Source organism: Melospiza georgiana, chromosome 5, assembly GCF_028018845.1.
Source record: "Melospiza georgiana isolate bMelGeo1 chromosome 5, bMelGeo1.pri, whole genome shotgun sequence".
NCBI lineage: Eukaryota > Metazoa > Chordata > Aves > Passeriformes > Passerellidae > Melospiza > Melospiza georgiana.
Genome location: NC_080434.1, coordinates 32217371 through 32243701, shown reverse-complemented (window position 1 = coordinate 32243701; position 26331 = coordinate 32217371). Strand labels below are relative to the sequence as shown.

Genomic DNA, 26331 nt, shown 5'->3' with positions numbered 1-26331 from the left:
GGCTGAGTTTTTGCAGAAGTGTTCCTCTATTTTTGATGTTAAATGGAATATACTTTTCAAGGAATTTTCCTGCCTTCCTAGAGAAGTCTTTACAAGCGAGTGACATGTTATTCAGATGGTGACAATCATAATTTTTGATTGTCATATTTTTACCCTTGCAGAGTAAGCATGTTTATTTTCTCCAAGAAAGCATTTTGCTCCATGGTCTGCAGCTATTGAGAACTAAGCAATTTTCTAGTCATTCCTTCAAATATTTTATAAGTGTTTTCAGTTCATCAAGCTCATTACCGGTTAGTACAAAATATGCTATTTGCTGAAATCTGGAAATTTACATGGGAACCAAACTCTCTTTTCAATTCCAGGACGAAAAACATACAAACAACCAAAAAACCCAAACCAGCCAATCAAAATAAAAACAAAACAAAAACCCAAACAATTTCAAGTGTAAAACATAGTGTTAAGTTGCAATGATAGGCTTACTGTGACTTTGTATATTTGACTTATCTACAGGCACTTATGTGAATGCCTTAGGGTGCTGTGAAGATTAACTTTATTCATGCTTACCATCTTGACAATTTCAAAGAACGGATGATAACAATTCTTGGACCTCATGAGGACTTTAACAACCTGGGAGGCTTTTGATGTGTCCTGTTTTACTAACATTTTTTCTTGGGCAATGTACTTTCCTGCTGAAAACTGGGTGGGAGGCAAAAATCCAGAGTTGCACAAGATACTTCCATTGCTGTTTTAGTTGATTAACTTGCATCTGAAGAAAAACATATGACACAGAGCACAAGGGAAGAAGTATAGAAGTTTTTACTGAGCCATGGCTTTCAAAAAGAGCATATTAAATAGGCATTTATTGCTGCTGGTAAATTATACTTTTCAGTTTTTGAAAGAATCTGGTTATTGTTAGTGTTTTAGTCACGGTCTTTGGTGTGTACTGGGCATGGAAAGTGAAAAATCTGCCCTGGGATTTTGTCAAATGTCTGCTGCTCTGGTAAAGTGAAGCTGTGCGTAGCTCTGTCTGGGCTGTTCCTGAGACAGACATGGTGTAACAGGGCAATGTGGTCATTTCAGACAGACACCATTCCCTGGGGAAAGCCATCATGTGTGCAGACACACTGGAGTTTGCTGAGAGGTGCCCAGGGCAGGCAGGACTTTCTCAAGGTTCTGAAGAGGGAGCAACAGTCTCAGGTCACCTTTAAATGGCAGGGGAAAAAATCACCTTTTTATTTTTGCAAGGAAAAAAATGTGCAAGGAAATTCACAAGGAAACAGAAGAACATTTCATGCTCTCTACTCATAGGTGTGTAAAGGAGACAGATTTCCATTACCTTCATTTGTCTGTCCCGTGTTCTGGGGATGAGCCAGCTTTCCTCAGGTGTCACAGGAGAACACTCATGACTGCCCCATGTCAGCAAGGCCACGATGTGGGTGTGCTTTCAGATAAGGTTTTGTCGGATTTCATGTGGATTTTTGTGTGGATTTCATGTGGATTTCATGTGGATTTCATTTCATTTCATTTCATTTCATTTCATTTCATTTCATTTCATTTCATTTCATTTCAGTAGATTTGTCACTAAACAAGTACCATGTACCTAGTGACAGCAGAGATTGTTTGTCCTGGAAATGTGCACTGAGGAATCCAGACAAGGGGATTCTTGGCTTTCAGAAGTGCCAGAGATCCTTGTTACAGCTGGGACCCGAACCATTTCTCTTCTGGAAACAAATTTACTGTTGCAAACTTTTACTGTTTCCTACCATAGCAAACACTGTTAACTCCTTCCCACCCAGCAAAATGCGTTTAACTTTAAACACAGCCCACTTCAAGGTGGGCTGGAGAATAGCAAGAATGGAAATTCCTGCAGATTGCAGGGGTGTGCCTGGGTTCCCTCCATCCGTCCTGGGGTTAATGTCTCTTCATACCAGCAGTTCAGATCAGCTTCACATCAGAGGGTTCAAGTAATGTGCCTCTGAATCTAGAAACACGTTTGCTTGGCACAAAGTGCCCCTGACACTTCAGAGAGAGCTGGTCTGCAGGTGTGTCCAGGAATCCCGGGGTACACAGAGGTCGCTGCTTCCCTGCATCCCACTGGCCCAACTGACACAGGTACACAGCTCCAGTTAACATGGAATTCACAAAAACCTGGGATGTTTTTCAACAGGAAAACATTTTTATTGCATTATATATTTCATTACATTATCATGAGAAATCCACCTCTTTACATACAATTTTCCAAAGCAGAATAATGAATATTAGTTATTCTTTATGAGTCATGACACTATGTCATACAAGTAGACATAAAATGTCTAAGTCTCTCCAGAACATTTACTGTTCCTTTAGATCTTGTGCATAAATACCAAATATTGTAATGTAAACTCATTTAAAAACAAACCAGCTAACCAACCTCAACATTATCTGGTTAAAACCCAAACCAGTCATGGCACAAACCCCCACAATTTCATAGAAATTATTAAATCCTTCTAAGTATTGAATAGGGGAAAAAGACTTCAGGGGCAAAATTTGTGATTTCACTAGACAGCACATTGTGCAAAAAGGTCCAAGGCATTCTGTATTAGAGGCTGGAGAGTTGGAGTAGGAAAAAGAGATTCAGCAAAACATTCTTGCCTGAACCAGGTTTTATTCCCATGTAATCCTGGACAGGCACTGCAATGTTAAGTGCCAGCCAGCACTCTTGTTATTCCTGATGCAAGGATATCAGCACAATCCATTCAAACCTCTCCTGTCACACTCTCTGCAGACGTTTACAAAATCATCTTCATGATGCATTCATCTTCTTTTCAGATATTAATATTATATAGGAACTTATTGGCAAACAGAATTTGGTAAGAAGGAGTTTGCACAAAGGTGGAGCAAGTTCTGAGAAGGCTGCTGAGAGGTGTCCAGCAAAGCTTCCACTGTCTTATCAAAGGGATTCAATCATTTTGTCTCAGGCAATAAAACCATACAGAGGATTAGGCAATAACAACCATGAGGAGAGGGAATGAAACATAGAACATCTGATCTACAAATCCATCAAAACTAGAGAGTTGAGCTATTGTGTCCTCACAGCATTTGTTTCCTGGGATCTTGTGGCAAACAGGTAACTTCATTCCAAGGTGTTCCCTTCGTCACTCACAGCTTGTTGGCTGAACTGCAATAGGCAGAATTCAAATTGTAAAACCCGCCAGGAAGTTTTTCCATAAGTTTTTTTTTGCATACACCAGATAATAAATCCCATAGGATGTGTGGAAAAGATGCCTGATGGTGATGATGGAACGTACTGTGGCTAGATTTGCAATTAATCAGGCATTTGTTGTGGATACTCTCCCTGACAGCCTGCTGGGTTGTCTCTTCCCCACCACAGAAGCCACTTTATGGACACATTTTTGGAGTAACTAACCAGATTTCCTTACAGGAATCAATAACAGAATGTGGCTCGTTATTCTTGTGTTTAAGAAGGTAAGTTTGGTCCCAAGCTCTGGTGACAGCTGGCCCGGCACGTACCTACGGAGGATCCTGGTGACCAGGAGCTTGACCCAGGGAGCGATGGGGTCCAGACAGATCGTCAGTCCCTGCTTCGTCGTGGCTCTGCGGGCGAGACAGGGAGGGGGTGAGGCTGGGGCCGGGACAGGGGCTGGGGCCGGGGCCGGGGCCGGGGTCGGGGTCGGGGTCGAGGCCGGGCACTTACATGACCTCGGGCACGGCACAGTGCGGCCCCTCGGCGAGGAACTCGAGGCGGGCCAGGCGCCGCGGCGGGATCATCTCGGACACGGTCCGCACGCAGCGGCAGCGCAGCTCCCCGGCCAGCGGCGCACCTGGCAGGCGAGAGGAGCCTTCTGAGCCTCGGCTCCGGGGTCCCCCGAAACCCCCGGTCCCCGGACGGGCCCGGCCCCCCGCGCACCCCTGCCGAGGCCCGGCCGCGGACGGAGGGGTAACCGCGGCTCAGTCGCTTACCCTGGCACAGAGCGGCGGCGGCCAGGAGGAGGAGGAGAGAGAGGTACGGGTTCATGGCTGGTGCTGGCGGCGGAGAGGGTGCAGGAGCCGGCGAGGCGGCCCCCTTTCCCTCCCGTGCTTTTATTCCCGGCCGGGAGCTGCCGGGGAATTTCCCGGAGTGTAGCCAGAGGGCAGTGCCCCGTTGGCCCCTTTCCACCGGTGGGTGTATGCAGCTAAAGGAGCAGGGCGGAGAGAGAAGAGCGACCGTTCCCGGCACAGCGGCTGCTTTAGGTCCGGGAGCGAGGGAAGTGTGGCACTGCACCGTCCCGAGAACCTCCCAGCGTCTGCTGGGACCCCATTCTCCGAAAGGAGCGGCGGCTTTTTGTGGGGGCTCTCCGTTAGCTTGCAGGGTGCAGGGTGCTGTGCCAAAGGGGAATTTGGGTTCTGGAGGTTGCCTTGCTGCCGAACCATGTGCAACCACGCACTCTTACTGAGTGGGCATTGTTCTCCTGAGCACCCCTTCATTCACCTAGTTTTTGAAAACCCTTTTTTCCTCGGATTTCCATATGTACACTCTACTACTGACAGCCTTCTGTTCCACTCCTTCACATACAGAGGTCACTCTCTATCTTCATTCCTGTCAAGGCATTTTGCTGAGTTCAGTTATAAAGAAGCAAAATGATAGTTTCCTATGAGCTTTTAATGAAAACGAGATACAGGTTTTCTACATTTTATTTACACACAGGTTTAGATCAGTTATGGTAAGCACACTTTCTTTTGTAATAAGTTTTAGTACAAAATAGAATATTGCACTTTATTTGTCTTGGTTTTGGGTTGGTTTGTTTTTGGGTGGTTTTTTTTTTTTTTAGCAAATCTGTTTTCTTGCACAGACTTTTGTGAGCATGAGTGGGGTTCAGCAAATCAATTTGTTCCAGGATCAGGCAGCCGTGTGTCTTGCCCCATTTGCCTGAATGCCTTAGATTAGAAGAACTGTCTGAGTACAAAACCAAGTCAGGACCCAAACCAGATAAGATACAGTGTATAAAGCAGTCCTGAAAAGGGATTAAGGACATAGCAAGCTGATGGGACACAAAGACTCTCATTCCTGGGCTCCATCATCTACAGCTCAGCTGTTTCATACAGCTACTGGCTTAGTCCCTCAGGAGATCAGCCCTGCAGGAAGATTTTATATCACAAGCAAATGGTGATTGACCCATGTTATCAGGAAATATCTAATTACTAGTTTGGACCCCTATCCAGATGCAGTTTGGTAACGACATCCTTGGGAGCATCTGGCTTTTAGCTTGGTCTTAAAAGGAAGCTACATGGTCAGCTTAGGGGCAGCCACTAATTAGAAACCTTCACTGAGATCCCTTGAGATGATGGAGGTGGAATCACCATTCCCTCCAGGTTATAGCCACACAAGCCTTGGACTGGGAGTTCCCCATATGGTTGTCCCAAGGAAGTGCCATGTTCTTTGCAGCAAGAAGGATTTGCCCAGCTGCAGCAAACTGAGGCAACAAGCAGGTAGGATGGTGCCCAATCTGCTCCGGGTCATTGCAATTATCCTTGGCAGATCCAGCTCAGAGTGATGTGGGGAGCAGATCCCTCATTGTCACTCGTGCGCAGTCAGATTACACACTGCTCTTGGACAGTACACATGAGTAAGGACAGCTTACGTGACAGCACTTGGCTTTATGCTTGCATGACTGCTAACAAGAACTGACCCATCAGCCTCATTCCACAGTGGTTACTGCTGAGGAAATTCCAGATGTCTCCTGGGGTCTGGAGTGTGAAGCTGTTTTTAGACACGGAGCAGCAATGTGTGAAACTCTGCGGCCAGCTCTCCCTGAGAGCCGCAGTCAAGTCATGGACATGCTGTGGTGCAGCAGATGGTACAGAGCCTGGTCCTCTGACTCAGGGCTTGCACAAACAGGCCTGGAACAAGGGAAATGGGTGTCTCTGGAGCTATTTCAACATGCAAGACCATCTGCCTGAGCAAGGCTTTGTACCTGCAGACTTCAGATTGCTTCTAGCTCCCTTCTGTGGGGAAATGTGAGTAAGATCTCTTCAGTCTAGATGACAGCAGCAACAAGGCTGAGCTGCAGAGTAATTCTCTTCAATTGTAACCTTTGCCCGGCTTCCCTTCACCACCTTTGACAAAATGCCTTTAGCAAGTACAGAAAAGACAAGGAACAGACAGCATCACTTCAGAAAGCTGAGTTTTCCCTGCCTGCTGCCCTCTTTCATTATAGATGTTTGCCATGCACTGAGTGCAGGTGGAACAAATAGAATCATGAAATGGCTTGAATTGGAAAGAGACCTTGAAGGTAATTTTGGATTAAGTTTAAATTAGTTATTTTAAGTTGTGGTGTCAGTGCAGCTGGGACAGAGCTCACCACAAGGTTTGTATTTGCCTCACTGAAGTTCCCGTTCAACTCACCCAGCTCTTTAGCAGAAGCTGCTGTGTGAAGATACGCCAGGATTCTGTGATTCTGTGAAATCTCTCAGCGTCCTTAGCCTGGGTCTTGGGGTTACTGGGACACAGAAAGCACTCCCAGCTCAGGCAAGCCCTGAATAGGTACATAAAGACAATAAACCTTATGGCTCAATTGCCTTCACATTATCCAGTCCTTAATTCATTACATGCAGGAAATGATTTGGCTCCTTTCTTTCAGACTTTGGCTGTGTGCCTTTCCACAACAGGTATTTATTTGGCTTGGCACCTGTAGTGGGAGCCATTCACTGGCAGCAGGCCCAGGAGAGCTACAAGACAATTAAACAAGAGATGTCTCACTTCAACAAGTGAGGACTTCTCCTAAGTGCACGAGAATTACCTTGGAGGAGGTGTCCCAGATAGAAGACTAAGGTCAACTTTGATCATGGCCTAGAAACCATTTAACATGGCCAATCTCTGAAGGAGCAGTCTTATTTCCTCCAAGGTTTTTATTAGGAATGATTTATGTTCTGATCTGTAAAATGTCGAGTCACTGCTACCTAGTACAGACTGAAGTCAGAGGGTATGGACTGCTGATATCCTCTCATCTTCATTATGTTACCTTTTTTACCTATAGCAGTATGTTTCATAGTATTCCCTGTCTATATGAGGTGCTGGTCCCTAGCACCTATAACTCCTCCTGTGAATCCAGCTCTGTCATGAAGTACAAACATATTTGCTGGAGGCAGAAACCAAATTTCAAGCTACGGTTTTGTGCAAGGTAAGTTTTATATCTATCAGATGTTTTACTTCCTTCAATTTCCCTGTGTGTTTCTCAAGTTTTGAAATGTTTCCAGTCCATAGGCCCTTGAAAATAATACCAGAAGATGTAAGAGATAGAAGTGTCCTCGTGTTCACCTAGTGTCATGGAGAACCCCAGCTCCATTTTGCCAGCTGCATTGGGGCCCGCATCACATGTTTTTGTGTGCTCCTTTCTGTAATACCTTTTGAGATGTGAAAATTCACATTTAAAATAATTATCTATAGCAAATGATGCTCAGTATCTTCCTGCCTGCCTTCCTACATCTTCACCTAAATTTAACATTCAGGAGCCCTCAGGGGTTTTTTTCCCTTCACCAGAGTTAGAGGTTTTTCACCTGTGCCCACTGCTGGGAATCAGAGCGTGAACATACACACACACACACACACACACACACCCTGTTGCTAGCTGAAAGGAATGTGTTTGTATTACTCAGGCATTACCTTGGCAAACAGAACCTGTTGGCTCTGAAATCCGTGTGTTTGGCCATCATTTCTGTTTTTCAGTTTCAGGTGCCAGCTGACCTTTTCTGAGATCATTGATGGGACTGCAGAGACTGTGGTTTCACTGTCACCTTACTAAGTGGGACTCCTGGACACACAACAATTCCCAAAAAGTGAGTGACTGGTGGTGGATTCACTGGTTCTGGTATTTTACACCTAACATATAAGGAGACAAGAGGGGCTTTATTTTGAGTTTGGGACCCAACTCTTTAAGCAATTTGATCTTACCTCTGCTGAGGGGGAAAAATCTCCTGGCTTTTTAGTGGCAGGCATGATCCTGGACAAAGATTACAACTGTGTGACTCCTTCCACCCCCACAGAGTTGTTCAATTGATAAGCCTTTGAGGTCATCACAGCTTCTGAAAGGCAGAAAGAGCTCCTCTTGGCCTTACCTGGAGCAGAAAATGCTCTTCATCCTATGAATTGCCTGCAGGCTTTTGTCCTTGGATCTGTGTGAACTTCATAACAAAGATTTTGGTCAACTTAGAAATTATCTGTTTGGAAATAAATACAATAAAATTTGTTCCATCTGCAGAGAGTTGCAAGTAAAGAAAGTATGAGTTGCTTAAAAAATGAGCTATTCAACCCAAAAAACCCCAATCCATGGTCCCAGAATCAACATTCCCCCCAACATGGCTTGAGGCAATTTCAGTTTTTGGACTCAGTGGAGCTGAGTAATTTTTGGGAGCGTGCTTTGAATAGTTGTGGTCTTTTGGTTAAAGTGATGGCATCACTTGGGAAAACAGTGACACGAGACATCTGACCACAAGAAAATGGGAACACTCTTTGGAATAATCACAAAATATTTGAAGTCTTCTCTCATGACTCTCAGACTTCAGTCCTGTCTGTTACTTTCGTTGCTTGTGTTGCAATGAAGGAAAAATGAAGAAGCCATACTTGACTTGCACCCTAGGTGACACTGAAGCTGCCATCTCAGGGAATGCTTCCTTACAGCCCTTTGGGTGCCATGTGCAGGTTTAGTCTCCAGAGTACTTGGACTCCGTAGTAAAATGAATTAGATTGTTCCTGGCAACAAAAAATGGCTGCTATTTGTTGGAAGGAAGGAAAAAGAATACCAATGAATTTGCTTAATTGTTACTGAATTATCCAAAATGGCCTAGAAAGCAGCAAGAGGGACATGCATCCTTTCAGCTTGTTATAGGGAGGTGTTTGGAGAATGAGATGTTTGGAGGAAACACACAGGTAACATTCTTGGTAAATGTGATCACCACTGAGTTTACTGTCAATGGTTTTCTTCCCTATTACCTTGTCTTTCTTTCTTTTTTCCCTTCCTTTTTTAAAATTTCCAGATAGTGTGATTCCGAATTGCTTCAGTACATGCAGGGTACAGGACTATGCCAAGACATTGTGCTAAAAGCTGTGGCAACAAACATGAGGAAAGCATTTTTTCTTTCTTAAGAAGTAAGAAATTAAAATTGCTAATGAGTGCTGCTGTCAGGAGTAAACTGAGGTGGCAAGAGAATAAGCAAGCTAGGAGCATTCCATGAAAAACTGGCTACTGAAAAAAAGCAACATTTGATTTCATTGAAATGCAGCATCTTTACCTTTGGTTTTCTTCTAGACAGTGAAAGTCCCCATAACATGAAATTGATCGAGACATTGACTGAAAATACTAATTTCAATTAGCTCCAAATACTATTTTGATGTGAGCTAAGATTAGTTTAATTTAGATGAACTTTGCCCTTAGCTCTTGAAAACAAGCTTGAATTTGACAAAATCATTGCCTTCTAATGAGGTTTTTTTGGTTTGTTCAAATCTTCATTTTTCTAAGGGAACACTGTTCCACCAGCAGACTTTCCATCTGGATGCCCTGGCTTGTATTCCTGGTACACACCATTTGAAACAAACCGCACAGGGTACTTTTCATGCATTTTCTTCTTTTTTTAATGGTCATTTTATTATCAGAAGACCTTGCATGCTCTCCCTCATCCTTTCCTCTAAGCAGGAATAGTATTGTGAGAACTTTTCAACATGGAAATGACTCCAGCATTTGGCCCGCCAACAGGTCAGGTGTGTGCAGGTGGATTGACAGCTCTTTCCCGTGTTCCTTCCTCAGCTGAGTCTCCTGCTGACCTTGGTGAGATTGGTGTATGCAAAAACCTCTTGGGTTTTCCTTGGTGGTAACAAGGAGTGGGTGAAGCTGCAGTGTTGAACACGAACCAGCTACAGCAGAGCCTGTTTTCTTTGGCTCTTCTCATTGAGATTGTGCTCAGGGTGAGCAGTGCTTACATCAATTGCTTCTCTTTTGCAGGATCATGGGCTTTGCTCTCAGAGGCAAGCACCAAACAGAGAAGAAAGCAGAAAATGAGGAACTGATGGAATTTTTGACTACAGGGGTGCAGTAAGTCAGCAAATCTAGATTTATTTGCTTTATTACTGGTAAAGTCTGGCTCAGCAATGAACGAGCTGGGTGGCTGTGCATTCCTTCATTGGTTATTGATAAGTCAAACACAAAGCTTTCAAAGAGTCAGGATTTTTGACAAGTCATTTGCTCTTCACTGTTTGTATTGAGTGACTAAGTTCCTTTCACACAAAGGTCTGACACCTGCATGGACAAACTCTTACTTTTCAGTAATAGCAAGAAAAGGCAGGGGGTGTTCCAAGTTCAGCTCTTTGGTCCTTTTCTGGGCTTAGTATATCTTGCTTCTCCTGTACTTTTTGCACACATTCTCATTCCTTCAAGAAGTTCTGCATCAAGTAAAAAAGAAGCCCATGTGGTCCATGCTCTCATTCACATGTCCTGTCTCACTCTTCATAAAATCTGCCACTGATGCTTTAGACACACTTCACACGGAAATGGTGTTTTAAGCTTTTGCAATTTTATTAACATTTTGGCTTTAGCACAACAGCTGAATTCTGATTCTCCTGTCTGCTTGCACACTTGTAAAAAGTGTGACCTTGAAAACAGAAGAGGAAAAGAATTGTCAGTATTTTAGAAGTCTCCTTATCTCAGTGCAAACATTATATATGTCTTTAATAAAACAATCAGGCTAAGAGAGTGGACTTATTAATTTGCTTCTCTTATGATCTATGAAACTTTCATCATTCTGGAAAATTATTTCAAGGAAAAAGCTAGAAATTGTGAATCTTAGGAGTGCAGCAAGAATGTTACTTCATGCTTAAAAATTATTTTTGTATTTAGCTGAGTCAGAAAAGCTGCTTAACTCTCCTCGAAAACTGAAGGCTCTTTTGGAGGTAAGTTGATTCGAATATGTTCTCAAGCCACTTGCCTAAGAACTTCTTATTTCCACAGATTTTTATAAGGTGTCTATGTATCAAAAAGTTTTCTGCAAAAGATAAAAAATATTAGAATTTTCCCGAGTTCACCTGTCCTCTAGTAAGGAATAGGAGAAATGGACAGACTGATACTGGAGTTGCCAATGTGCACTTTGGGTGGTGCAGTCTTAGCTTCGCTTTTCTGCTAGAGTTCTTGGCTGAGTCAGTGGAGATGGGTTCTGGGAAACCTAGTGCAACCCTTTTCTTTCAAAAAAATGTTGATCACGTACCTCATGAATTTGAACTTCCATGGAATAAGATAATTGGGTGTATCAGAGGTTGATGCTTGTTAAAATAAATTATATTTGTTAGTGATGAAAAGTTATTCAGCATAGTTATGTTGAAATCTGCCCACAGAAACTTGTAGAGACGTCACACTGCTGCCTGTTTCACGAAAGGGCACAGGAAACAGTATCAGTGAGCCTGGTTATACCTATAACCTTCCTGACTCTTCCACAGAATCTCCCTCTCCAGAATTCCACAGGGATTGTGAAGTAGTCTTTGCACTGGCTGACACCAATGATTGTTACTAAAAGTAATTTAACTGCAGGTAATATAAAAGTCATTTTTCATGACATTTTCCAACAGCAGAGATCTCAGGCTTATTTTTGTAGATGGCAAAATTCTTGTTTCACCTGTGCACTCAGAAACAAAATGCCTATTTGCTGATCCCAAAGTTTCCATGGCAGTTTGTGTAATTTCCAAAGGATCCATTTCCTGTAGAGTTGCTCATGATATCTTGTTATAAACAAGAATAAATTCCTGAAACAAATCTGTGATTTAAGTCCATCCTATGCATAATTTTCCTGGTAAAATGGGGTTTTCCCTTGTTAAGTGATAAGAGCATAAGAAAAACAATCATTTTAGAATAGGAAGCAGTCCATAACCAAAAGCAAGTTAAGCACGTTTGTCACCTAACACAAAACCAGGATGTTTATGTTAGCCAACATTATGTTTATGTTAGCCAATATTCAGCACAGACAGAGAAATTGGGGCTGAGAAACTCATGTTTGCATTCTCTGTACTTCTAAGGAAGAGTTAGGAGTATTTTTCAGGGACTTTCCAGTATTTCTTCTCATGACTTCCTCTATAGTTTGCAGTGTTTATACATTTGAGAGAAATATACTTTCATTATTGCAAGGACAGCAATCATAGACACTTGACGAGACAAATTGCACTTCTTCATACAAGAGCAGACCTCCAGCAACCAGGCATTGGAAGGGGAGTTTGAGGAAAGAGAAATGACAGGAGGTCATGGCTTGGTCAGTTGATAGTTGCCACTTCTCTTGCCCCCCAAATTAACCTGTTGGTGCAAGAAGAAAATAAAAGTGGTTTGAAGGGAAGTTGAAGTAAAGGGGCCAAGACAATAGCAGAGGACAGAAAGGATATGTAAACACCTCTGCTGCATTTCATGATGTGGAAGGCACTGAAATGAAAGGGAGGTGATGAATGCACACAGCAGCTGGAAAGTGGAACGGTCTTCTGACAGTCTTGTAGAAAGACAGTTAAATGCTAAATGAAGTGACCGAGGGGAGCAGAAACTTTCATGGGATTGGGAAAAGGAGGAGATGGACAAGAGCATGTAGTTAGCTGCAGGGAAATCTCAGGGTCCATCCTTTCCCTGTGGTGCAAACATCTGACCCTTAATCACCTGCTGGCCAGCTGCCTGCTGTGTTACACAGACATGCACATGTATCCAGACAGACACTGACTGCAGGCTCTGCATGTCTCCAAAGTGTGCACTTCTCCCCCGTGGCTTCTGCATGGCCTGATAGCTGGAGGGCCACAGGACACATTGTTTAAAGTGGCAGAACTCTTCTGGCTGATGCCAAAATAACAATGGTGAAGGAGAGGACTGGCATCAAGCTTACTGAGAAGGGTCTTCAAGAAAAAAACAAGCCAGAGACAGCTGTCTTATTTTATGATCACAAAGTTACCCAGCAAAAATCTCTCTGCTGTTTTATTACTATCTAGATTATAGATAAAAGTGAGATAAGAGTGTATATCCCTCAAAAAAACCAGTTATACTCTAGTTATAAACAATAGTCTTTAAACTTATGCCCTTTCTCTCTTATTCCCTGTTTCCTTCTGGGAAGTTTTTAAGAGAGGGAAGAGTCATGTGCTCAGCACACTGCATATCAGGGACCAGAACAGGAAGCAGTTGTTACACCAGGACAAGTGCTTGCTCTTTGTATACCCAAAGTAAAGGTGGCAAATCTCTGTTTTGATGGTCAGATAGTGGCCTTTTGTTGTAGTAGTTACAAGTGTGAGGCTGAAGTAGACACTTAGTGGTGTTTGGGCATCTGGGAGTAAAACTTTTATCTGCAAGGGAATTAAAGAAGGGGCCTTGCCCTAGAGCCCACTAGTCCCCATGGATTGGGAACAGCCTGAAGAGAGGAGAGTGAGCTACTTAGCCCAGCTTAAGAGTCTGTGTTAGTGTAGTCAGGAGTGCTAGGCTTCCATAACAGGGAAAGTTATGGCACCATGGACTTAAAAATTTTCATTTCAGTTTCAGAAATCAGGCTGGCAAAAATAAAGTAGAATTTTCAAATAAAGCAAATGAAGATTTAAAAGATCAAGCAGAAAACCAATTTTTTTATTTAAAACTTTTAATAGTACATTTTTAGGAATAATTACACTCTCATAATCAAACTCTAGGTATGTAAAATACAGTTTTTTCTGTTAGCTGATGGAGTAGCTAATTAGACATAAAATCAAGTACAGAGTAATGAGATTGTGAATATTTCTCCACAAACAGATATCAGGAATGAAAAATCCAGTAAAAATTAAATAAATTATAACTTCTCTTTCTTATATAGAAACTGCTCAATAAATACATTTATAAATACCACGGAAATCACAATCCATAAATACCAAATAGAGCGTTACACATTCTGTAGGTTAGGTTTTTCAAGCGAGACATTACAGTTCACAGTCTGGCCACAGGCTGACTGTGGTTCAGGAAGCTGTTGTTGACACAACATACTGGTGCGCTCCAGGGGAGCAGGAGGATTCATCAGTTTGCTGGTGAAATAGCAAAATGATCAGGCTTAGTGTGAATAAGCTGTGCTGCAGGTGCATTGCACCTCACTGCATATGTTTGGCTCAAGTGGCTGCCGAGGGTTCTCCATGTCCTTCAGCAAACCACTTTTCCTTCAGTGTCAGGGCAGCATGTCCCATGGACAACACTGACCAAAGTGAGACTTCCTTAAATACACACAGTTAAATAAATAGATAAATAAATAAAACCATCCAGCATTAACATCATAACACAGGTGCAGCATGTGGAAGATTGTACACTGCTTCAATGACGCTCTTCCCAAATATTTCTCTTGACTAAGGAGCAGAAGCAGTTCCCAGATTTTTTCTGTTCTGGCGTTTCTTAGAGAGGAGAGTCGGAATTTTTTTGAGCCCTGTTAAGAGGTGAGAGAAGAGGATAATTTAAAAGAAGGTTCAAGTTACCACTGCTTAGCATAGCACAAGCAGTTTAGGGTGCGGGGTCTCTTTCCCATTCTTTGTGCTGTCTTGAAGCACAGGGAGAATAAAGTTGATGTTTCGAAAGTAACTACTGATATCCCACTGTGTGCATGCCTGGTGTACAGCTGGGAAAGCTCTGCAGCACAAGCTTCTGCAGTTCCTCACAGCAAGAACCTCACTAGCTTAAAAATAGCAACTAAGTAAGGGGAAGATGACTTTTTTTAAGCCTTATTTTTCAAAGGGAGAAAAACACTTCTGTACTTCCATGCAGACAGAGTTGCTGGTAGTCAGAGGTTTAGTACTGACTTATCAGCTTGAGCAAGGACCCTGAAGCACAGCCAGAAAAACTAAGACTGATTCTATAGTTAAGCAGGAAGCTTCTCTGTTCTTTAAATCTGGTTAAGAAAGAATGGGAAGTATCACCATAGAATCCTACAAACTGGCGTTTTCTGGGAGGTTTGCCACTCCGCTGCCCAGACAGAAAGGTAATGGGACTTACCTGGCCATAATTGCCTTTACAATCAGCTGCACCCAGGGAGCAGTGGGCTCCAAGCACACCTCTTTGCCATTTTTCAGAGTAGCTCTGCAAAACAGGGAATAAAGAAAAGTCAGGAAATTACTATATGGTTTTATTTTACTCACAGAATGTAATCTTGCATTTTTAGATCAGATAGTATCAATTAATCCCAGCTACTCCAGGTTAGATTTGGCTGTTTTGCTTTATACAACTGAAGAGACTAGAACCATCCAGAACTGTGAGTCTTGTGTCTGCTCTCAAAGCAGACACACATTCCCAAAAATCTTTCCCTCTATATATGAATACCTGTTTCAGATGTATTTATGTTACTAAAGCTTTCTTACACAATTATTGAAACCTCCAGTGGTGAAAAGGTTTGTTTGAGCAGAATAAAAATTTTAACATTTTAGTTCCTTTGCGCTGTTCAGACCAGGTTAGGCTGGTTCACTGTTTCCCTAAATCTGCTTACTGGAATTCAGTTTTATTCCTTGAGTCTGCCTGCCTAATAAATGCAGGATTCAAACTGCATCATTACCTTGTATACTAAGAGCTGACAAGTCCATGGAATTCACATTCTACTACTACAAATATTTCATATGTCCCTGACAGCTGAACAATGGTCAGTTCAGCAATATGTAAGGTCATAGTGAAGGTGAAAAACAGGGTGTTTCACTTAAAACTATCCCTCCCAAAATAAAAGCCAAGTCTGGCTGCATGAGGTCAGCATGCTGACTGTGGTGCCTGTGAAGCCTGAAAGTCCAGCAGCAGTGGCAGCAGTGCAGGGGAAGGGGAGGGAACCTCTTGCAGAGCTACTTACATGACTTCAACGTTCTTGCAGTGGGGGCCGCTCTGTGTCAGCTTCACATCCTGAATGGACTTCGGGGGAATTAACCCAGAATGAGTGGCTATGCACTGGCACCGCAGCTCGGTTCCCATCCTTGCCAGGGTCCTCCCTGTGAGCACAAAAGGCACATTGAGGTTTGGCAGGTGCTCCTATGGTCCATGTATCAGACATAAAGCACAGCTGCTCTATTGTAACAACATTCTCAGTTAAAACACTGCATTTGTCCAAGCTGCCTAAATCCTCATCTTATGGGGAGGGTTACTTGGGTTCCAGGGGAACTGATGCCCAACTACATTGGAAACTAAATTAATTAATCTTTTAAGAATGAACCCACATATTTTGCAGTTACTAACCATACTGACTGCACAGTATGGTTAATTGCATTGTTTTAATATCTGGATAAAAAATCTTGGCCACTCTGCAGAAGACAGAGCCCTAGATTTGGTCATTACTTGGAGGTTTTCCCATGTTCTATGTTCAAATCGTTTGCTCTCCCTTTCCAACTATGTATTACTTGCTTGAGGCAGCATGGTCACTAAGCAAAAAATATGAGATGATAAACTGTTATTTGTGTGGGAAGGGAGAGAAACATTAAAGCACTCCAGAACAAAAATCTGTCTCTAGCCACAGAAGAACCTGTATCTAGGTTATACACTTCAATAGAAACAGAAATAAAGCAAATGCAAGTTGCACCCTTAAAATATTTCCCACAAGATGTCAGTAATTCTTCAGTCTGAGGTCTACATGGTAGATTTCTGACTGAAGAGAGGTGCTAAAAATCTCTCAAAAGAGACTAACTTAGTGAGACAAATAGAAAGGTACCCTGCAAGAACAAGCATCTCAGTCGATGCCTCGGCAAAACTGCAGCCAGGGGAACTTTGGGAAGCTTTACTTACCTTGAGACACAGCTGCTGAGATCAGGAAAAGAGCCAGGACAGCTACAAGTTTGCTGTTCATGGTTGGACAGGAGCTTTTTGCTGGCCTGTTTAGGTCTGGTTCTGTGAGCTGGAGTCCCAAAGGGTTGTTGATTCCTGCTGTGTGTGGGGACTGTTGATTCCTGCTTATATACCGTTTTGTGCCCAGCCTCTGTACTCTGCTGGCACAGAGATTGCGTTAGAGGAATTTCCCAGATGCAGTAAAAATGAGTCACATGACTATTGTGAAACTTCTTCCTAGATGACGAGGAATTATTCTGCAAATACAATTAATACAATGCATTAATTTATTAAAATATGTCTATGATAGTCACACATTCCAATTATTTTGGTAGACTTGTAAACTTTGTGCTTTTTCTAAAGCATATCCTTATTTAATAATGCAACTTTAGAATGGTTTCAGTTACATTTATCAAAACAATATTATAATATATAATATAATAATAATAGATTGTCACTTATTACTATTTTCTTCAGGGTTATAACTGTTCTTTGTAGATGTATCAGGTCTATACTTGAGATACTGAATTTCTTATTCCCACTTATGGTGACAGCTTCTGTTTACCTGATACAAGCCACCAAAGTGGAATTCAGGCAGTGCTGAAATTACTGAGAAGCTCTTTACTGAGTCATGATTTTACCTCAGCACTATTTTGACATAAAATATTTTAGTTATTTTCTTCCTCTGTTCAAGGGGCATGGTTCAAAGTAAATTCATCACTAATTCTTTGTGTCTAATAAATGCTGCAGTATTCAAAGCTTTCTGCTGGAAGCAGATGCTCAATTCTGAATGGATTTGAAAATCATGCCTCTACTTTTCCTGTTACACGTGTTAATGGATGATAAACAGAGGAAGCTTTATATGCAAGCTAAACAGCATGACCTGCTGAACACAGCTGATTTTGTTTCCTCCATAATTCCAGACATATTTAATAAGCATTTTCTGAAATCTTTTCAGTGACAGCAACCCTAGGTCCTAGCAAAGGGACACAAGAGTGAGAGCTATGACACTGTACAGAGTTTTCTGTTGGGGATCCTTGTTGTATGAATGCTGAGCTTCTCTTTGCTGTGGCTGGGGATAATAGTTTGCAAGGGAGACAATTCCAAGGGAGGATGGGGTCAAATGCTGAGCTTTTGCTTGTATTAAGATCTGTATTTTCATACTCAGTTGGAATGTGTGTAATTGGGAGAAAGCCTTCTGTTTCAGTGCAGTAAAAACACCGTCCTTTTGACAGGATAACTTTTGCTGCTTGTAGTCTTAAGACTCCAAGCTTTGTGGTTTTGGGATCTGTGGATTGAATGAGGCACTTCTCCCCAAATCCGGGGGCTTCGTAAAAACTCAATCGTCTTTAGCATGTAAAGCACTGCAGTTTATTTACAGTAAGAATGTTTGTTTGCCCATAATTTATTGTAGTTTCAAGTACCACTTATCATTAACTTGATAAGAGGAACTTTGTGATAAAAATTAATTTGTTTCCGATCACTGCATGGGCTATGCCAGAAAAAGATCCAGCATCTTTGTCTCTCCTAACTCTTACTGACTATTAAGTTGACAAAAGATACTGACTCCTGATAGTGCTGCTCCTTAGCTGTGTCTCTTAGACAACTTCAATGAAAAATACATTTATTTCTCTGAAGATGTGAATCAGGAGAGCGTTTTGCTAGGAACTTAGGGTTGTATTTTATTGCTGATGTTCCGTTATGATGTATATGTTTTGTGGTTTCACTGGTGCCAGATTGTAGATGTTGGAGTTTTAACCAGTTTACTTGGAAGGTCTTGCTGGTTTTTTTTTTCTTTTGAGTTTTCTCTGCATGTATGCATGTGTATGTACACACACAGAGGTTAAATTAACATTTGATTTGAGATCACACTTTTCTTAGTTACTACTTGCAGCCTTATTATATAATTTTGATGTGTGCTGAAATGTTATCAATATCTGAGGAAATGAAAGAGAATTCCCCTTCAAATCCCCAAGTGAAATCAGTGAGTGCTTGTGCTCCTGACCACCAGGCTCAGCTATTTCCTGCATGTGGCAGTAATGGATCTGCAGAAATCCCCAGGGCAGAACTGAAGCCAAGAGCCTGCTCCACCTATGATGAGCCCTGCACTGAACTAAGAGTGAGTATCTGTCTAAAAGAGCAAGATGTTTGTAATGGAATATAAATCCCTGCACTTTTTCACCAAAGTTGCAGTTTCACTGGGACTGTGTGAAGCGGGAGTAAGAGAGACAATCTGAGGTATGAAAACGTTGAGGCATGAGATCGAGCCCAAAGGCCAGGCACTCCTAGGCTGTGTTTCTGGGAGTGCCATGTTTTGCCCAAGCTCTCCCTACATCCCTTCAGCACTGTGCCCAGGATCTCATCCAGGCTTTTGTCATGGCAACTGCAAATCCATTATGGGATTGTGGCAGCTTGTTTCCCTGCCAGCCATTAGAGATGACTTGTGCAAATGGAATTGCTGCTCCTTTGGAAGGATGGCGTCACTGAGTGAGCTGATACTGCCGCGAGCAGAGACCTTCCTTCCAGGCTAAACCCTGTAAAAACCATGCTGGCAGGGAACAAAACAGCGCTTACACAACAGTCTGACTACTGAAAGACTGCTGAAAAGGAAGCAAATAGCTCCCGTGCCTATGTACTAAGGCAGGATATAGCTTGTGTTCCCCATGTTGCAGGATGGAAACTAGTGGTTTGTTATGACTCATCAGCTTGTCTAATAAGCACAAAAGTCAAAAGGGCATCTTTAGGATCTTGACCGGGACCCGTTAGTCTTTGCATGTAGCAAAGGATGCCCCTGCACAAGGGACACACTAAGGGAGATTCTAGTGTACTGAGGCTGAGCTTCAGTCCATAACTGTTTGAGTTGCTCCAGGGCCAGAGGAATGCTCCAGCTCCTGAGCTGATAAATTTGCCCTGAGAAAATTAAGAGTCTGTCTTGTTTTAGGCAAATTCCATCCTCTCCCTTGAGAAGTTGCGCAAACAGACCCAGAGGCCCAGGAGGCCAAGCTTTTGCTGGAATGAGGTTTCAGCTGGTCTGTCAACTCCTGCCTTCTGTGTGTCCTCTGTTCCAGCTACAGTTGTACCCAGGGAAAATCTCACTCTGGCCTCTGAAACTACCTCCTTTGCCCTCAAGGGCCTTGGCATTCAGCTGCCATTCTACTTGAGCTGCAGAGGGCTGAAGGGACAAATACAGGAGCTGGGAAACAATCGCTTCCGCTGCTCAGAAGCTGTGCCCAGTGTTGTGCAAACACTTGTGGAAGTCTGCAATGAGGCAATGGTTAGGGAACAGACACGCAAAAAGCAAAATATCTGCTAGACACCAGAATTGCTATAGGGGGAAGTGACAGCAAGGAAAGGAGAAAGGTTTAGGACAGCTTGTGGAGTTTTTTCAAACTTCAATGTTTAAATATAGATGGTTATGTAGCCTTAGTCAGATCACAGCAAGTGCTGGACTTTCCTGAATCCCTCTGGAATCCCAAAGTAGCAGCAGAGCTTTTAGGTTGATTTGCCTTTTAATGTATGTATTTATAAAAACAATTGTATGTTACTGCATATTCATTTTTGATATGTATTTCAGCTGTGCTTGAAAAGATTCAATTCTGTATTGTAGCTTCCACTTAAAAAATTGTTGTGCATTCCATTAAATGCTTCATTTGCTCTAACTCAACATGAAAATGCATTGAAAATATTAATATAAGGTGTAAAGTAATACAAGAAAAGGATGCAAGAAAAGTACACCTGTATACAAGAAAAGTATCACCTGTAGTGTTAACATAAAATACTAGAAAATATTAACAAATATACCTACTACAAATAAAATTTATCTACGTGCTATGAACAGAAGAGATACTAAGTCCAGCTAGAGAATTGTTAGGCACCACCACCTGGGCTTTACCTGCCCTATAAGGCTGCATTTATTGCTTATCTTGCATCTGCCCCTCATCAGCTTGGCCAGAGGTATTTTCTGACTATGGAAGTAGGACCTGGAAGTGGCAGGAGGAAACACATGGTGAGCTTGAAGAAGTTTGTGCCAGGAACTTTTGATTAAATTAGAGGCGGTCAGTGGCCATAACACACATCACACCCTCATCTCTAACTCTCATAACTGAGATCTGTTTGGTGTAAAAGCTGTAATATGTAACTTTGATGATCCAATGGATCTCAGGCTGATGGACAGGTAAAACCTTGCTGCTCACCAAAGCCTGGTGGTGCAGCTGCAGGAAGGAACAGTGGAGGTGTTCAGTCAGCTCATGGATTCACATCTGAGTCATAAGCTGCTTCCACAAGGGGGCTGCTGGGGGTCAAACTTCAAACCCCACCACCCACCCTGGGGCTAACAAAACCGACCCCCACAGGGCACTCATGGCATTTTTGAGTCCTCCATCACTCTCACCATGTGTGCCTAGTCTGATGAACGCTGCTAGAATCTGCAATTCAGCGCTTTCTACCTCAGAAATCAGATTTATATGGCCAGCCATAAACAGTGTGAAGCAAGTCACTAAGACAAAACATCTTTTTGACTGTAGAAAAAATTAACAATAAATCAATGGGAATAGACACATCAACATTAATGTTAAGCCATATAACCATTCTCCATGACCCTGGAAAAGCACCACAGAATAAATATGTAAGCTGCAAAATCCTTTTATATAACAAAAAATGTGGTCTGTTAGGGTGTCAGATAGAACATGGTGCTCATAATGCCAAGGTCACTGGTTCAATCCCCATATTGGACTTTCACATAAGAGTTGGACTTGATGATCCTTCTGGGTCCCTTCCAACTCAGACTAATCTGTGAAATAACATGAGAGAAAAATATTGACCTAATATTTTCTGTTATATTGAAGTAAATAATGTGTTTTTTTTCTTTGGAAAGATGACTTCTAAACTTCTCTTGGTATATATGTGTATGTGTGTCTTTCTGCCTGCATCTTCCTGTCTGTGAGTGAAAACTGCAGCACAACAAACAGAAGTAACAAGAGTTATGTAGTGTCTCTATTTTTAGCTGCTCCCTTCTGAAAGCCCCGAGCTCGCAGTCTTTACCCCGAGGCTTACAGTGACTTGGAACTGTTGATGAGACAGGAGGTATTTCAGGTATCAGCCCGTGCTTGCTTGCACCTTCCTTACACCCAGTCATATCCCATTTAGTCACTTACAAACACTCTTCATTCCTGATCTGGTATTCCTATCGTGCACCCAGCATCCCCCTGAGATCTCTCTCCTGTGTGCTGAAGGTCAGCCTAGAATGTTTTGCTTCTGTAGGAGTTCTAATTTTTTTCCTGTGTCAATCACTTTGGCTACTTCCTGCAGGGAATTTCTCCTAGTAGTTTGTTGCCTAATCAGTGACTCTCCCAAGGTCCTTCTGCAGTTCTTCATAGATAAGCCTTGTTTTCACATCATCATTTAGCATCACCAGAGTACTTCAGCTCATGGCAAATGACCTTCCCAGATCCTGTGTGGGATGGCCAAACCTACCAGGACCCCACACAATGTGGTATAAGAATCCATGGGTGATGTCCCTTCATCAATGAAAATTGATAAATTGATCTTTTCATTCTGCCCTTCATCTCCATGTATTCATCTGTTACTTATCCATTTCCAAGACATGTTTCTTTGCCTCATTATTTCCAATGTTTAGTGAGGGCTGTGAAAGCATTTCAGAAAGGCAGTTTGGCTCTGCCTGTGAGACCTGTCACATCTGTCCATACTGTCTTGTTTTCACCTTCAAACTGCAACAAGTGTGTGAGAGATGATTTCCTTCAAAGCTACAGAGATGCTTCTTTATTATGTGTTTATTCATGTGTTTGCTAATTGTATCCATTCTGTTTCTGTTTCAGTCAGACCATTTAGAGGTAACTAACTTCATCTTGTTTATTCTCATCCTTACAACACTTAAACACTTCCATTAACCTTGAGCTTCTTGATCTATCACAGACAGAAGTTAAGAGAGAGTGACAGCAAAGAAAATAGCATGAATCAGCAACCATCTCAGGGAAAGAAAAATAATCAACTGTAGTGATTATTAGCAGAGGGGGCATTCGCATCAGAAATTATGGCATTCTCAGCAGCAATGCTTTCTCTCATTTCACATCCTTGGAGAAATCCAAGGTTTATTCTTCCTTGACTTTTCTTTGACTGGTGACTCAACATTGTCCCTGGCCCTGTAATTAGATTAAGTATAAAGTAAATTCAGAAATTAAAGAAACAATTAATATTAATACAAGCTAAGGGAGAGCAGTAAGTGCTCACCAATCATTAATTACTCATTTTTACTGTGCCAACCAATGGACATTTGTGCAAAGAAAAAAAAAAACCAAAACCAAAACTGTTCCTGCATGAACCGCTCCCACAGAAAGAACTTTCATCTGCCTGTGTGCAAAGTAGGGATTTGATTATCCCTGTCTTCAGCAGTGAAAGATCTTGGAAATGCCAGCTGTCTGTCTGAATTATACCCAGAAAGAGGAAGTGAGTTTTTGAGACCTTGGTTTTTGGAGGTATCAAACACACAAAATGTGCTGTCTGTCAGTAGATGTTTAGGGCCTTCATAGCCATGGCCTTTTGGGTTGTTTAACATACCAGGAAGATATCAAAGGAAACTGTTTCGCTCCTCAGGCATGTAGAAATATTGCTTTAGAGAGAACTGATGGAAAGAATTACCTATGCCTGAAGAGGGTGAACATTTGCATGCCAAGAATTTAAGTAGCCTTCTAAAATGAGCTTTTAGGTGCAGGTGTTCCAGGAAAGGGAACAGCTCACCTGGCCAACAGAGTCTTTACAGCGAGCCAGATCCAGGACGCAGCGGGCTCCACGCACACTTCCCTGCCATCTCTCAGCGTTGCTCTGCCAGGAAAGGAGCACAGGAGTTAGGGCCAGGTGTGTCCCCCACACTTCTGCTAAGGGCTGCAAATTTCTCTTAGCCAGTAGATGAAGGACTTGTTTGGTTTTGTCTTATGTGTTTGGGGGTTTTTAATGAATGATGTCAGTACAGGTGTTTATGCTATAATCTTATGATGAACCTAAAGAATTTTCTATTTGGTTTCAGTTCTCTATCTGGCCACTCTTTAGCAGAACTTTTGGGAACTTAATTACCTTTAAAAGTATTTCTTTTAACCAAGCCTGGCTTAAATTACCAATGCCTAGTGAGGTGGAACAGGATGCCATGCAGTGCTGCACAGAGGGTATAATTGTATAACCATTATTTGCTTAAGAAACCGTAGTGAAAGCATAAAAGCCTGACAGAGCCTTTCTGTTTGCTGACTGCACTGCTCTGGTTCCTGTGAATAGTTCCAGGAGTGGTTTTAAATGAAGCTTACTGTATCTTTTGTTTCGTACCCACATGGAGTATAATCCAAATTCCCCACTCCTCAAACAGGGAAATGCTCCATGTGAAATTCTGACACAAGAAATAACTTGGGGCCTTTCAAACTTTGCCACATGCAGAGGAAACCATTTTAATTCATGTCAAGAGGATCAAGCTTGTATCTTTGATTCTTCAATGTCTAAGTTATTCATTGTGCTCTGTGTTGTGGGAATCTGATTCTCCCCTCTGATGTTCTTCATAAGTAAGATGACAGAAAGAGAATTAAAATACTGTCTGGAAGCTGCTTGTAACACTGGCTGGGAAATAGCTTATTCCTTTGGACATAAGGCCTCATTCCTGATACTTGATGTCTCTGAGGCTTGCTAGGGAAACATCCTGCCACTCAAAGTACTTGAGTAAAAAGGATGAGAAATGCCGGGTTGGTTCCTCCTGTAGGAAGCAAGGTGCTGTTGAGGAAAAGTGCTCACATGATTTCCACATGTTTGCAGTGAGGTCCTCTTTGGCTTAATCTCACATCCTGAATAGTCTTGGGAGGGATGAACTTGGAATGAGTGCTTATGCACTGGCATTGGGAGCCTCTTTCATCTGTCTTCTCCAGGGCCTTACCTGTGGAACAAAATTCTGTTATCTCTGGATACATGAACAGTGTTTTTATTTGCCCCCCTGTAAAGCAAACTGCATTCTCTCCTGTAGCCTCATTCTTGTTTCTCAGACACTCAGATTTGCTGTGTGCTAAGATAAAAGTAATTGCATCTGCACAACACAGCAACTGCGTTTTCAGAGCTGTTGATGTGCAGGTGCATTTGAATTTAAACTTGGATTGCTAAGGTTCGGCCATGATCATCTGATCATAGCAGATAAGAATAAGATATTCCTTATTGTTTCTTGCAAACAGGATAATTCTTGCTCTGTCATCAACCTGCCTACTAAGAATAAAATTGCAAAAAGGATAGAATTGTCAATTGTAAAGGAAGATCTTTATTGACATATTTAGGGGAAAAGGTCCTATTTTAATTCAAGCACTTATTAAAATCTAGAGACAAGCATATATTGTAGCATAGGAATAAATCCATTTGCAGACAGAAGCATATTTTACTCCTGGAAACATCCACAGCATCCTAAGAGGTACAAATGATCCTTTTTGCTTCTGAATGACAGTTTACCGAGGATGCACTTCTCTTGCAAAAAGTCATCATGGACATAGCATAAGCCCACTTGCATTTGCATGTGTATACTGATTAATTGCTTACATGATTTTTAATAAATAATTTTCTTACCTTCTGACCCTGCCATTGAGACCAAGCAGAGAACCAAAGTGACAGCAACAGATTTGCCATCCATTGCTGTGCAGATTTTCTTCTTGACAGAGGTCCTGCTCTGGTGCTGTTTCCCATCAGGTTTTATACCTGAAAGGTGCACTCCCAGCAGCCTGAGTGCTGAGAGGTGGGATCTGCACATGCAGGTTTCCTAACACAGGAGAGCGTTGCATAAGAAACCCAAACTTCTGTACAGTCCATTCAGTGGCACTTCAAACTTTCCTGCCTTTTGCTGCTGTATATTTTCAATTATTCTTTAAATTGTTGTTATCCATCACTTTCTGTTTTCACTTCTTCATGGAATATTGACATTAGTCAACAATGCTAAGCTTGCACTTGGAAATCAGTGTAACATTACCAGACGTCTCTCTGAGCCAAAATAAAGAGACTTTTCCCCTCCTCTGTGCATATAGAACTTCTGTTCAGCTCTTTGCATTATGCTAAAGTGCCTTGTGCACAAACATTTACCCAGCATAATTACAAGAACTTTTCATCCCAATCTTGCACACTATATTTTGATATGAATTGGATGAAATTATTTGGTCAGTGTTTTATGAAGACAAGACTCAACTAGTTTCTCCTGCTTTCTGAAAGGATTTTGTCTTTTTCAGTTTGGCTAAAGGGATTTAGATGCTTTATTCTGTACTGAGAAGTCTCTTTAGTCATTAAGGAGGAAATGATGAGCTTAAAATGACTGAGGCATCATCACCAAAGTCACTTAAGCTCTTCTGAAACTTTAATCTGTTCATAATATGAAAGGAGAAAGTATCTGGCAGTAAGGGCTGTAATGATACTTGGTTAAAATAAACACTTAGGAAGTTGCTTATTTTTCTTTCTAACCTCATGCTTTTAGAATAATCACAGGTGTTTAAGACAGCAGATAAACACATGTCATAAGTGACTTCTACTGACAAGGAAGAGCAGCCCA

At 42.0% G+C, this 26331-nt stretch overlaps 2 protein-coding genes across 2 annotated transcripts; both read right to left on the bottom strand.

The window, feature by feature from the left end:
• Positions 1-14378: 14378 nt before the first annotated feature.
• LOC131083794 (interleukin-8-like) lies at positions 14379-16861 on the bottom strand. The gene is made up of 4 exons (XM_058024752.1): positions 16731-16861; positions 15808-15943; positions 14973-15056; positions 14379-14409 (listed from the first exon to the last, which is right to left on the bottom strand). The coding sequence occupies exons 1-4, from the start codon at positions 16789-16791 to the stop codon at positions 14379-14381; spliced, it is 312 nt and encodes a 103-aa protein (XP_057880735.1). The 5' UTR covers positions 16792-16861.
• Positions 16862-22851: 5990 nt separating this feature from the next.
• LOC131083893 (interleukin-8-like) lies at positions 22852-25428 on the bottom strand. Its single transcript, XM_058024884.1, has 4 exons — positions 25365-25428; positions 24555-24693; positions 23523-23606; positions 22852-22927 (listed from the first exon to the last, which is right to left on the bottom strand). The coding sequence occupies exons 1-4, from the start codon at positions 25426-25428 to the stop codon at positions 22852-22854; spliced, it is 363 nt and encodes a 120-aa protein (XP_057880867.1).
• Positions 25429-26331: the final 903 nt, after the last annotated feature.

Bases quoted from the DNA above. Each gene is read 5' to 3' on its own strand.
- LOC131083794 (XM_058024752.1), bottom strand. From the start codon at position 16,791: ATGAACAGCAAACTTGTAGCTGTCCTGGCTCTTTTCCTGATCTCAGCA. The intron at 15,944-16,730 runs GTAAGTAAAGCT...TTGTGCTCACAG, and splicing joins CTCAGCAGCTGTGTCTCAAG to GGAGGACCCTGGCAAGGATG. The intron at 15,057-15,807 runs GTAAGTAGCTCT...CCTGTTTTGCAG, and splicing joins TGCAAGAACGTTGAAGTCAT to AGCTACTCTGAAAAATGGCA.
- LOC131083893 (XM_058024884.1), bottom strand. From the start codon at position 25,428: ATGGATGGCAAATCTGTTGCTGTCACTTTGGTTCTCTGCTTGGTCTCA. The intron at 24,694-25,364 runs GTAAGAAAATTA...TTTGTTCCACAG, and splicing joins CTCAATGGCAGGGTCAGAAG to GTAAGGCCCTGGAGAAGACA. The intron at 22,928-23,522 runs GTGAGCTGTTCC...ATCTAATTACAG, and splicing joins GTAAAGACTCTGTTGGCCAG to GGCCAGGGACAATGTTGAGT.